The sequence below is a fragment of the Falco punctatus genome (genome assembly GCF_963210335.1).
Source record: "Falco punctatus genome assembly, chromosome: Z".
Lineage (NCBI taxonomy): Eukaryota > Metazoa > Chordata > Aves > Falconiformes > Falconidae > Falco > Falco punctatus.
In genome coordinates, this window is record NC_137586.1 from 55,070,413 (window position 1) to 55,084,564 (window position 14,152).

The window sequence follows — 14,152 nt, forward strand, 5'->3', positions numbered from 1 at the left end:
TTATACCATTCGCTTACCCAGGGCACATGATAATTTAGAGGAATAAAATGGTTTTAGCTCATGATCCTCTACTTCTTTATTATAGCCACTACTAAAACGCTGTTGAATGAAAGAACTGTGTAGCTTTACTGTAATAAATACACACTTGATATTCACTCTTGGAGGTTACACAGCTGTACTTCTTATGGTGGCAGATAAAATAGCAAACTTTCAAGGGTGACTAAAATGTTCTAACTGGAATGGAAAACACATATTTTCAGGTATATCTAGATATTTGAATCAAGATAGTTAAGATGCTTCAAAAAGAAATGGTAACCCATGGGTCAAAGTTAAAGTTACGTTTAATGATATCAACAGTTCTTCATGTTTGATCAATAAATAAGGGCAGACTCTCATCTTCTTATGCCAAATATCTCCAGATCAGAAAACTACTGTGCCTTCTGGGAGATAAGGTACTCCTCAGCAAGAGCAAGTGGACAAGGACCTTTACTACCATGTTCCTGCATTACCCATGGAAGGTACAACAGTGACTCTTCATGCATGTTTAAGTAACTGAATTTTGTGAAGGACATTAAGTGTTGCTTTCTTGTTGCCATTTATCCTCTGTAATTGATTTAGGAATTTTTCCTTCTTTTAGAATTCTGTAATACCTTTACAGATACTCTGAAACACTAACTAGTAATGCCATGAAGAGCTGTGAATTAAAATATATAGATGATGTATCAATCTTTATGTAATTCTCCGAAAAATGCATTCACACTTTATTCTGCAGTGTTCTGCATGTACAGTAACCATTTGACTGTGCCATTTTACACTATGTCATTCTACAGATTTTGTGGTAACAATGTTATTACCTTCCAAAAGATCAAGTGGCAACTGGATATCAAAAGGATCTGCCTTACTTTGTCATCTGAAAAAGTAAGCAGCCAGTAGTTTCAGTCTAAAGATTTGTAAACTACATACCACTAACACAATTTGAGTTTTAGGTCATCTTTATAAGAGACAACCTTGACCTGGTAGTCTAACAGTATAAGGTAATAATCTATAAATGGAGGGGGTTTATTTCCACTGGCTGTTATAAAATAAAAAAGTGATTGAAATAATATTCTGCTGTAGCTTCCATCCTCCTTTTGATCTTAAGATATATGCAACCAGTTAAAAATACTCTTATACAACAACTCTGTGTTACATGTAAGGATACATGCTTTGCATTAGGATACTAAGTTATTGTGACTGTGTGCTTTAACATTAGCTTTTACCTTTTTCCACCCTGTCACTGGACATTAATTTCAAAAATGAAGATTTTCAAGCAAAAATATTACTTGTCTTTGAAAAAGTGTTCTGAAGTTCATTCAGCACCCTGCCTCACAAGCTGCAAAAATAACTGGGTATTTAAACTTTTTTTTTTATCTATTGGTTGTCCCCATAACTAAAGCAATAAAATACAATGAGCATTTCAGCTGCTGTCCAAGAGCAGGGCCTAGTATCACTAACCCAAACCCCCAGACCAGTTCTGCTGTTCAGTTAGATTTTTCTATTAGACAAAGCCCTCTGGCATTGCATGCTGTACCTCAGCAAGGCAATTTTTTAAAGTAGAAGCAGCAAAATGAGCAGGAGAAAGAAGTAGAGATCATGGGAGTTTTCTCCTGCAGGCACAGCAAAAGCCATTTAGAGCACTAATGCTTCTGCGAAGGAAAACAGTATCTCTCAGAAATATGTACAGAATTTTCAGTAGAGGCTTTTACTATAAACCAGTTACCCTTTTGAGCTGCACCCAGAACTGAAGTAACTGCAAGAAGCACAAAAGCTAAGTGAAATACAAAACAGGCCACTGTAGTCATGACCTCCAATAGCTTCTAAGTGTTTTGTTGAACATAACTCCAAGCAGTATCATAAATCCATTGGTGTGATGGTCTAATCTTATAGCTACAGAGCTAACACACATTACAGTGAATGTAATAAAATGCAATAAAATAATCTGTTTAAAGGGAGCCATCACCACCTAATGAAGCACAGTACTGGAAAAGTTCAAGCACCTTATCCTAAAAGAAATTGTTGCATATTCCGTCAGTCTGTAGAACTACCAGTTTCACCATCACCTTTTAGATGGAAACACTTTCCGTCAAGTAATAGAGCTGTGATATGCTTGTTTCTCTCCAACAGTGATGGTGGGAAGGGTCCCATCTCAAAGAAGTGGGAAATGTTGATTTTGGTACACTAACACTGTAAGAATGGGAAGTTGAAAGTCAAGCAGAGAGGGTAATAGGTTGTTGTTCCCTTTCAGTGAACACTTAGAGAAGTGCTGTGTTATCCCAGAGAGGAAAGGTGTCTACATCAGCCCACATCCTTTTGTAGCTCTGCTGTGACCAGTAGGCAAAACAAATCACTCCAACAGAGATGTCATTCCTACACACAGTAGTGACTGGAACGAATCTGCTATTGAGAATAATGCTTTCTTCCCCCTTATCTTCCAGGGAAGTGGTATAATTGGATTATTTTTCACTAATATATAGATAATATATTAGAGCATGTATGGACAGCAAATTAATAGTTAACATTGCTACATTGAAATTTAGCAAAATTACATTCGTCTGTTACACACTCCTTTTAACAAAGCCACAGTGCCTAAGTTGGAAAGGGGACAGTACTCGCAGGATTTTCAAAAACTACTACTTTGGTGGTGTAGACTACATATGAAATCTGAGCCCAGTGAAATCAGTGCAAATTTCCTACAGATTATGCAGACCCGAAATTGTTTCCCTGATTATACAGAGTAGTACACACAGTATTAAGTTGTAACCATGTCCCAAGAGATCAGAGATATTTCAAATTAAGTAGAGTTTCAAGATGACAGCAACAGTTAAGCAGCAGGAGAGCTAAGAAGGCACTGTTAATGATCTATATGACTGTCAGCATGGAGAATGAATTTCTCCCCAACCTCACAACCAACATTTTCTAATTAAAAAAATTAAAAAAGAAGTAATAGTCTGGGGAAAATTCATTCTTTTAATATATTTACTGAGAAAACACTCCAGTCACCATACTAGTAAGAGTTAACATCATGATAGTTTATTTTTGTCAATACAATACACAGAATCATAAGACTGTGAATATATGTCCATCAAATCTGAGAAGTGAATGTCACAGCCACACTAAATAAAAATGAGAAAACAAATATACTGAAAACAGAATTCTGTAAAGCTTATAGTAATCAGTGATCATTTAAATTATTAACAATATCTAAACATTCACAAATTCATAGTAACATTAATACTAGTGTTAACGTAATAAATATATTGTAGATCTGAATTCTTGTCTATCACTTGTCACAGATCATGACATAATCACATGTGGTACTAGTCTATGAAGTAAGTAACAGAGCTCAATATATTTACTATTCAGTAACTACAATCACTAACATCAGGAATAATTACCTCCTGAAATTATTTTCATCCCCTTCTGTGTATGTTAGCACATATAAGTACACTTCTCTATTTGAGTTAAATTATCTAGCAAAATTACTGGCAATACTCACTTTTAAATTATCATGCTCATTTTGAAAACCTTATGCAAAATCCTTTGAAACAGCTTCTATAAAATTTGGAGCAGACATGAGTATTGTAAATGTGCAAATGATGGCAAAAAGGGTAAACGCAACCAGGCATAATCTGTCTATGACAGCAGCTGCAAACTTCCACTCACTGCAGACCTCTTCACCCTCATCTTGTTTCCTGAAGCGCATTGCTATGAACTGAACTTCCTCCAGGATCTTCACAATAACTGGAACAGTATCCATTAAAGCTGTCTTTTGAACAAGCTCAGTATCTTCCGGTAAAGGGCAAGTAATCTTTCCGCTCTTGCTACCCAGATCATTCTTCTGAGGGCAGCATGGATGATCCATCGCATGGTAGCTATAGATCGTGTTGCCATTGCTGGACTGGTGCCCAGGCAGGACACTCATCTCCATGCTGTTTATGCTCAGGTGGTGCTTGGGATAGCTATATTTGCAGGAAAGGGGCTTTATGTTTTCCCCAGGTTTTTTCATTCGTAAGAACCAAGCACACCAATTCAGCAGGATGACACGAACCTGAAAGAAAGTGATCATGATAGAAAAAAGGGAACTTTACTGCATTCAAAAAGTTTTTGAAAACTTGTGTGACTAATACAGTTATTCTATACGGTTCTTTAGAAATACTGACTGCTTTCTGTGTTCACCAGCTATGTCTTTCAATTTTTTCCTTTTTTTTTTTTTTTTTTTCATCTGGCTTGTTTCCAAGGATGACCTTTTTTTGAATATGTCTTGAACACAGGTGTTCAATGCCCACTTAGCTTAGAAAGCAAAAGCAAAAGCATTGTAAAATCTTACAAAATTATTCTTGAAGTCATATCTTTAGCAAACAAACCCAGATCTCTGCAATTGAGCAAAGGGCACAAAATTTGCTGCATTGTTTTCAACTATATCTCAGATAGTATGGAAAGAGATAGACTCAAATATATGGGGGGGGCAATGTTTAGATTCTGATGACAAAAAACCTATACAACAAAGAGCTGGTTTTAGCGCATTCCCCATCTGCATTTCTGTTGTTTAAGTCTAATTAAATAGCCTTGGTTGCTGGTTATTTTCTAATTTGAAAGCCATTTTAATACTTTTTGAAGAGTTCAGCCACATAATACAGCAGGCCTTTTTTCAAAAGAAGAATAGTAAATTATTATATAGAATATATTAAATGGAATTATTATGGTGAAAAATTAAATTGGGCAGTTCCAAATCTAAAGGCTACTATTGACTGCTGTCATTTCTCTGTGCTCTGGTGTACAACTGCTCTGGTGCATCATGAAAGTGCTCTAACCTGCACATGGCAGATTGTGCCCCTTATGTTTCTTGTCAAGATCAGCAAATGAGCTAATTCCAGAGACTGCATCCAGCATTTCTTCCCGGTGAATTGATCTTCAGATGTCTTGTCTGAAATCCAAGCCTGCTATGACTCCTATTGCTAACATTGTTTGCTGTGAAAGGCAGTAAAAAGGCTGCAAAATCAGTAACATCTTGTCTAAAGGGCAGCAAACTAACAGTAAAATCTTGTAATTATAAGGTCCTTCAGGTATTATGTATACAAAATGGAAATTTGCAACATGCTTCTCAGAGTTCCTTCCAGAAGAGAGGTGGGGTCCTTAATGATTTTATCATTCTGCTTGCAAGTCAAATAATCTGATGTCCAGGAGAGAACAGATGTGACCTGTGGTTTCACTTCTGAGCCTTGGCCCAGGACTCCCTATGTGATCCTGCCACAGTCAGGCTTGACTCAGGACCCCACTTTGCCTCGAAAATTGTTTCAGAGGAAGGATGAGTTTTCTCCTGTATTTTTACAGTACAGATGCAGGGATGGGAAAATTACAGCTAGCACTTTGGGTTGCTGCTGTAATGACAAGCATAATTTCAGAAAAGAGAGGCATTAATTACCACAATTGGGAATTATAATAGTAAAAGCCAGCAACAATGACCAGCGGAAGATGGTTACACAATTGTTAAATTCTGCAGCATGAATTCTTCTGGGTCACAACCCCATGCCATTTTCTGTGAGTCTTTCTGCTTTTCTCCCACTAATGAATCTTTTATTGTTCATCCTGAAAGACTGTTTTCCTGTGATTCATATTATTCTGCTTCCACTGGGGTCTTTAAATATTTCATTATTTCCTCCATGGTCACCACAGACAAATAGAAAATTATAATGTAGCAGCCTAAATAAAAATCAATCTTGCATTTAATTGAACTTACTTAATTACAATGTTGTCTGACTTCTTATGGACACAAAATGGAACATCATGGAACAAAATAAAGATCTTAATTGCTAGCAATGTTTCCACAGTGTCAGTGGCAAAGGAAAGAGATAAATTAACTCTCCAGTACTGTGAAATTCCAAAATACTAAGCCAGACAAACTTTCTTATTAGAAAATGTTAGTATGTCTGCCTTAGCTCCTTAGAAGGAGATATGAGGTGAAAAAGTCCTATTCTATAGCAATGCTACTTCTTCTTACAAGACAAAGTGTTTACTCCTTAGGGGACTTACATTTATAAACAGAGCCAAACCCATTTCCCATTGAAAAATAAATACGCAGAAGTCAGCAACACAGCTTTTTAATTTGCTTGTACTTCCAAATGCCGTATTTCCTTGAAAACACAGACACAGAGGCATCAACCTGTTCTTGTCACACCAATTAATTTAGGAGACAGCTGCTGTATAAGGACTGTGGGATAAGAGCCTGGGCACGATGGCATGAATCTATGTTCTCACCTCCATTATCATATACAGTTTTCTATGAAGGAAGGACACAGATACAGCTGTCCTCAGAGGCCAACAGCCTAAACTTGCTGTGGCCCTCTCCATGAAGTTCCTCCCCTAACCATAATACAGCTGTATTTCTAGATCCCATCACAGCCACCTGCCTGGCCTAGTCCAGAGGGGAGAGTCTCCCAACTAAAGCTCTCCTGCTGAGGGGCACCAGCACCCAAGCAAATCTGTGCATGCCCAGGTTTAAAGCATATCAAAAGAAAAGCCTGAAACCTAACAAACCTGGTCTAGGAACAGCAAAGAGACAGAGTGCTCTTGCCTTTTCCTGCAAAACCCTTTCTCCTCTCTGTGTTTGGTCTCTCCATGTCTCTCACCTATACAACAGTCTTAGTTGTCAGCAGAGGTACCAGTGATCCTCAGCTGCGTGCCCTGTAGCACTCTTTTCCATGCTAGCTCAGCACACATTATGAAATGTGTCGAGTAACCAGCACTCTCACTTAGCAGCTGAGTAGCCAACAATTGCCCTGACTGAACACCTTGTACTTAGACTCCTCTCTTGGAAAAAGTTGGCTTTAGTAAGTCATCAAAGTTTAATAGAAAGGAAGGCACAATTCTGAGCAGTAAAGGGGAGAAGTAAGCACCTACAAAGAGGCTAAATACTAACATACACATCTCCCTTTTCTGGTTCAAAAGCCAAGGACAGATCCCTCGAGAGGCAGGGAGCGAAAAGAAGCTGCTCAACTGTAAATAGCTTAGGAAGCAGGTATTTAGGCAACACGATCAGTCAAATCTTCTAGGTCTGGAGCTGCTCCCCCACAAGCCAATACCTTCCCCTACAACAATCTCCTGCAGCTAAATCCATTTAAGCAGGAGGTGAGAACAATCCTCTAACGATATCCAATTAATCAGGGTTAGAGCTTTGCAATTAACTGATGTCTGGCTCTGCCAGGATGAGGAGGGTGTGGGGAGTAAGTAGACAGACGTAGGGAGTATCTGCTGGGACTGGAACTGCAGAGAACAAATTCCAGGTAAGCCGTGTCTTTATTTCTGCAGATGGCCATCTTAGATTCCTGGGTTTCATTGTGCAAAAACCTTTCAGGTTGTCTCTGTAAGAAATGCCTGTCATAGGTAGACAAGAAAAAGAAATAAAAATGGAGACTTTGCCATGAATCCTAATGACTGAGCCTTGTCCTTGCAGAGAACTAATGCCCGCTTTTGTGGGGTCATTCTCTCCTCTACACACTTGGCATTCACCCTTTTTCTCTTGACATCTCTCAGCCCTGTCAGTTTGCCTTGTCTACAGCTTTCACAGCCTATCATCTGTGCTTCCACAGTTTTTTGCTTCCTGGTGGAATTTTTTTAATGTATGCCTGTTCAGCTGCCAGGCCATTGAACAAGGTTCCTCAACAGTGCAATTCATTGCATGCTGTTTTTCCAGCCAAGAGAGCGAGAGACGATCAGAGCAAAAGCTGACTTGCAGGGCCTGTGAGCAGATTTAATGTGAGCCATTGTGTCTAGGCTCCTTGAAAAGCAGAAAAAATGATAAAATTGTCCATGGGGGCTGTTATGCTGCTGCATACCCTGTCCATGTAGATATGAGAAGCATATTTACCCAGATCTGTGGCCTCAGGTCTTGCTTACATGCACATTCATTCAGAACTCATGTGTTCTGTTGGCTTAAAAGTAAGATGATTTTAAATGATACAGAACTTTATAAATAATTGTTAGTATGCTTAATTGCTACTGGATTTATTTTTTTTTTTGCATTTATGCTGCAGTTTATTTGTAGAGATGTTAAATTAGAAAGCTGCTCTGTACTCAGGCTGACATTGGTAACCATGTGATATTCAATATCATGTCAGGATAATTGTCTATCATGACAAATGTGGTGAATGAGATACCAGAGGTTGCTGTACAATCAGACTTCTGTGAAACTAGAGTAGGTAGATACTTGACTGTAACTATTTGTATCTGCTTCTGCTTTCATTCCTTTTCTTTTTGCAAATACAAAACATACCTTGCCTATTCTAAAATCTGATCTTAGGAAAAGGAGAGGAAAAGACAACATTGTTTTCTCTTAGCTTGAAAACATATTCTTCCTGAAAGCCAGCTGGTGTTGGTGCTAGACCTCACTGGGCTAACAGGCTGCTGCTGCAGAGAAAAGAGGGTCCACATGCTAATGCACTGAGAACTGATCAGATGGCAGTAGACGTGATTGGTTTTCCTCACAGGCAAGTGGATGTGGCTTTAGCAGAAGGCAGAATTCCAAGCCAGGGAACTCCAGGAGTCTCCTTAGTACAGTCACGCTGAGCCCAATAGCATTGCCTTTCTGTTTCTGCTGGTGCTGCAGTAGCAGTGAGCTCAAAGCTGTGACAAGCATAGCTGGGTTCAGCAGGCAACACCCCTACTACACTAAAGTATTAGGGTTCCTGATGTTCCAGCAACTCAGGGAGCCAGCTCATAGTTGCAAGACAGAAGTAGATTGGGTTCCCTTCCTGTCTTTGTTTTGGGAGATTATAGCTCTGTCACAAACTGCAATGAGAACCTCTGTAAGGGAACAAGGCAGAAAATCTGCCCAGTAGAGACCAGTGTTTGTTTAGGGGTCTGAAATGTCAGATTTTATCAGTACTGGTGTCTGCAGGAAAAGAAATCAAAGGTGATGCCCACAGGAGTAGCACTTGCAAAGGGAGTGCTGGGCAGGATTGCTCTGCCATGACTAAACTACTCCAATAACACCCCAAACCCAAGTAACAGATACGGTTTTTAATGGACAACCAAATGTAGCATGTTTGTTCTTTCCCTCCAAAAGCATATGTGAGTATCAAACGTGCTGTGCATAGCTGACTCTTCAGATTAATGGAGAGCAACTTCTGTCCCTCACCTATAAATAGCTTACTACAGCTTTTGGATTATTTTTTTCTTTCAGTAGGCTGTTGAATATTTACCACCAAAGCTGCTTACCCATTTGGGCATCTTTCCAGCTTGCGGGTCATGATGGTGAAACTGCAGAACCAGCACTGTTACCACCACTGACAGACCAACGATGACCATGATGCTAGCGAAATACTGAGCTGCAAGTAAAAGCAGGACTTGGTTAGAAGAAGAAAAAAACAAACAGGCAAATAAAATTCCTTGGCCTTGCCTTGAGATCTGCATTTGAGAAGGACTACATCACATCCAAACATTCTCTTTTCTGCTCTGGAGCACTTAAGGCCTTTGAGGTTTTCTGTGTATCTGCTCAGCTCCCTCTTCTCCAGTGAGGGAAGGGCTAGAACCAGTGAAAGGCATAACCTGCTTTGCTTTTGTTCCCAGAAAGGAATGTAGGCCCCACTGCGAAGGATCAGCTCCCTGCCTGGTGCCAGGATGGCAAAGACATGAGCTAACCAGACTCACTGAACACTAGCATCCCCAGTCCTGGGCTGCCCTACTGTACCAGCAGATGTGCCGGAGGGAAATGCTGTCTTCATGGTGTCACTGGACCCCCCCTGAAAGTGTCAGCAGATCCCCTCCCTCGCCTCTCCACTAATCACAAAGGGTTAAGCATGTTTTTCAGCACCCTCCTTGGCCCTCAAGACCACTTCTTTTCACTCCTATGAAAGCACACTACATCCTTGCTGAGTGCTAAATTTAAGCCTGCCATGTAGGAAAGCAATCAAGATCTTCAAAGCCAGAACTGAGACTTGAAATGGTATCTCCTAAGTGGCAGTACAGCCTCCTCATGGCAGGAGTGTAGTTGATGCACTGGAGTGTAAAGCAGAATTATCCACATGGTTAATGACATTTGAAGGCTGCTGTGGCAAAATACCAGGGAGCAGAGCTGTTGGCTGATACAATGGGGTGGTGTGGGGGAGCAGGTGACACTGCCCCAGGCTGCAGCCTCCTCCTATCCCCAGCCTTCCCTCCTGCATTTTGCAGGCTAAGTCAAAAATACAATGCAAGCTCCAAGGCAAGTTTTGTTCCGGCTCCGTTTGTTAATACCAATTCCCACTGCCTCAGTGGCAAAAAGCTTGTTCATAATAATGAGGTTCTCAGGCCTCCCTGAAACCAATGCTGCGATTGCTTCAAGGGGTGGGCATGGCTTTCTGTGGCAAAATGAATTATGCAGCTGGATTAAAAGAAGAGTCCTGAGGGTGAGGTGACTTGAAAGGCCTCTGTTGCACTTACTCATGAGAGAAGAGAGCCAAAAGCCAGGCAGAAGCAGAGTGAACCAGGAACTCAGGTTTCAGGGAAGCCGGGTGGTCTGATTCATGTATGCCCCACGTAACAGAAACACAGCAGTGTTGACATCACTGATTTAATTATTGCCATAAGTAACTAAATAACTTACATAAATTCTATGCATTTTGATGCTACCAGACTTCAAAGGCCTGAAGTGGTCCATTTAAAATGGCTTTAGCTAGGATTTTTTACAGATCCTTGGAATTTTAGTCTCCCAGTTGAACTTGGAAACAACTTGGTATTATCTGGCTCAAGATCCCAGCAAATGATTAGCAGGGGAATTCACACTCCCAGTTTTTTATGCTTTAAACCCAGGAACAGAGGTCAGGAAATGACCGTGGAGACCTGCTAGTAAACAGGGAAAACAGTTCTCTCAGGAACAGATCAGGAATGGTAGTGGACCTGTGGACCCATAAAGAAATGTGGTTCATGTTTTTACTTGGTGACAGGCAAGGAAGATGGCTGGGTGTGCATCACCTGCATTTAGGGATGAGGGGGTTTCTGTTTAAGATACAGTGAAGTTTTCAGCTGGAAAGTAATGATAGAGGAAATAGGGCATGGTATGTTAGCCCTATTGTCAGTGTCAGGCAGTCAAATGTCACAAGATATCTGTGAAATGAGAACTGGCAGGTAGATGTACACAGCCCAGGCAGGTGCAGGTGCTGTATTCATTTCAGGGTAAGAAAGTCTCAAAGCCCTGGTGCAGCCCGGACCTGCTCTAGGGCTGAATTTTGCCAGCCCCAAGGAACCAGGAGTGAAAGGAGAGGAAGGAAGTAGCAACAGCTGGCACATCTGTCACATTAGCCTTCACATCTGTGGTTGGAGATTTGATAAAGGCTATCGCCTCCTTTCCTGTAGCAAGGCAAGGTAGGTATAATAGCCATTGTTCAAAAAGGAATTGCTAGATCTTCTGCCCGCAGGTCTCTGATTGGGAACATGACTCTGCCTACAACCCAGACCTTGCACTGGGGCAGAGCCACAATCCAGACACTGCAGTGGGGCTGAGCCACAGGCAGGGATGGCCAAGAACTAGCTGGGCTGGGGTTCAGTCATGATTCACTTGTAAGGGAAGAAAAGGCCCCAAAACTGAGTAGGTACGTTCATGAGGCAAAATGGTCCTGGCTCTGAAACAATACCCATACCCACTCAGTATTTTCTGATCTTTCCTTCCAGGACATAATCCTACATCCTGTCTTTCCCAGTAGCAGAAAAACATGGTCCTACTGCAATAGCCAGGAGAACTGGTGGGGAAGACTTCTGTGCTGTCTCCCACGCACCTCCCTAAAAGCATGGCTTAATAGTCCTCCAGTCTGCTGGCTTGCATCTCTGCTCCTGGCAGTCTTCAGACCTCACACCAGCCAGATCAAACCCATCATCTGGTGAAAGCTGCAAAGGATGCTGTCCCTTTTCACCTCTAGCACCTGCTCTGATATGACCATGACTTGACCTTCTTCAGGAACCCTGTGAGAAGAGGAGCCTAGCTGCTGGTAGGATCAAGCTTTCCTTGCTATTCTTGAAAGGGTGACACTTGAAGCCATGGGACTGCAGTCTTTACTCACCCTACCCAAGGTCCACACAGCCTTAAATTAGAGAGCTCTGTTCCTGGGCCTCCACTGATCAAGAATCAATTAGGTTGGAAAAGACCTTTAAGATAATCAAGTCTAACTGTCAACCTAGGATTGCCAAGTTCATCACTAAACCATACCTCTAACCATATCTACACATTTTTTGAACAGGGATGTAGGGATGGCAATACCACCACATCCCTGGGCAGCCCATTCCAATGTTTGACCACCTTTTCAGTGAAGAAGTTTTTCCTAATATCCAATCTAAACCTGATGCTGCTGAGCACAGAAATAGCAAGCTCTCCTGCAGGATGTGGCATGGGAGACAAGCAGTGGAGTAAGAACAGAGTTTTGGTCTCCCAGGTGGCAGTCACAGCCCAGCCACCAGACTGGTTTTGCCAGTATTTTAGGGTCTATCCTAAAGCCTACAGCACTTATGCAAACAGGACTCCCACAGAGTCCTACCCCTACCTGTGTCCGTTGCCAGGAGTAAATGCAAATCTGATTTTACAAAGAAGCTCAGCCCCTTTCACTTACATTGCAGAAGGAAAATGCTCAGCAACTCTCATTAAGCATCTCTCTGTATCTTGCTCAAGAACTCCTGGTTACTACGTGGTCCCTGGTGTGGATGGGTCAGCTTGGAGGCTTTAACAAATCACTTCACCACAGGCAGTGTCAGGAAGAGCAATCCCAAAACGGCGTGCAATTGGAAGAGCAGGGGCCTGGCTGCTGTATGTCAGCAGCTCTGGGGCACAGCTTGGAAGCAACATGACCCCTTCCAGAGGGGAACTGGCTTATTTGCACTCTGCCCTGGACAGCTGCCACAGGCCAGGAAATGGGAGCAGAAGATATGTGTTTGGATTGGAAGCCCTCAGTATCCCTGACTGACGCAGTGACATTCCCCAGGGATACTGAGGTCTGCACAGTTCACCGCTACGTGCTCTCGTATGTTTTTCAGACCTGTTTTCTGCTTTCTTCAGCAGTTGTGTGTGAATGCAAAATCTGTTTCGGATGCTTGGTTGATCTCTTTCATGTAGTATGAAGTATTTGTGCTTCTACAATAGATTTTCTTCCTTTTCTTTGCCAAAGGAGGTATTATGTAACACAGTACCTGGCAGCTGTTTTAACATCTGGGAGTTGTCAGCTTCTGTCTCAGCACTGTCAGAAGATGACCAGGTGCTGTTGTCATAGCAAGTATAGATTTAATACAACCACAGAAAGCTAGAAAGTATTTTTTTAAACATCAGTGACAATAGCTATTATTTTCTTGTAAGCATCCTTTAATGTCACCTATATCAAAAGGATGGCAATGACTTGCAATTCATAACTTGAGACACATCCAGTACCATTTTTGGACCTTCTGTACTGTTATCTGATGTTAGAGGAGCACCTTTGGATTATTCTAGAGATGTTTTGGAAGATTTGCTGTTTCTGTGGAACTGGATTAACTTTATGGACTGATTAGGAGCAGGGTAAATGAAACAGAAACTCTGAGAGGAGCAAGATGATTCCAGATGGATGTTTTGCCTTGTCGATTTTATCACTGAACACTGACTGAGAAAGCAGTGTATTATCCAGATTTGTCAACAGAGTTAATCGTAGAAAAGGCAGAGTTTCTCCATTGTGACCAGTTACGGTCTTGTTGTTCCTATGAAATACTGGGGGAAGGAGGACAGTGTCATGCTGACATATAGTGATCAAGTTGGGTAACTCCAATTGGTGTTCCTGTTTGTATTCCGTCTTTGTAAGAAATGTCAGGTTCTGCATGTGAAGTGATGACCGAGTTTAGAACTGTTCTAAGTCAGGTCATTTCAGTCATTCTGAGTGCTACGTTTCTGGTGAGCTCTTAGAAAATGGGAGAAATGTCTCAGAGCACGCACAGAATGAGATATTCACTGCTCCTCCTTGTGGAAATGGGCCAGGGCAATGAACTGAAGCCTGTGGAGGATGCTGAAAACCTCGGACACGACTGGAGGGGCTTTCAACCACCCTCTTCTTTTCTGCTGTGGCAGGGACCAGAGCTGGTGCTGGAGAGACACTATTGCAGTCTACACAGGTGGTGGCAGAGTTTCTCAGAG

The 14,152-nt window shown here is 41.6% G+C and overlaps 1 protein-coding gene across 1 annotated transcript in view; it reads right to left on the bottom strand.

Moving 5' to 3' along the window:
* Positions 1-938: 938 nt before the first annotated feature.
* The window catches only part of LOC308056858 (neuronal acetylcholine receptor subunit alpha-7-like), a 70,291-nt gene continuing 57,077 nt past the window's right edge, over positions 939-14,152 (bottom strand). Inside the window, exons 9-10 of the mRNA XM_080372731.1 lie at positions 9,253-9,362; positions 939-4,087 (exon numbers count right to left, since the gene is read on the bottom strand). Of these exons, the coding sequence (XP_080228857.1) occupies positions 3,566-4,087; positions 9,253-9,362 (632 nt within the window). The 3' untranslated portion in view covers positions 939-3,565. The remainder of the gene's footprint in view (positions 4,088-9,252; positions 9,363-14,152) is intronic.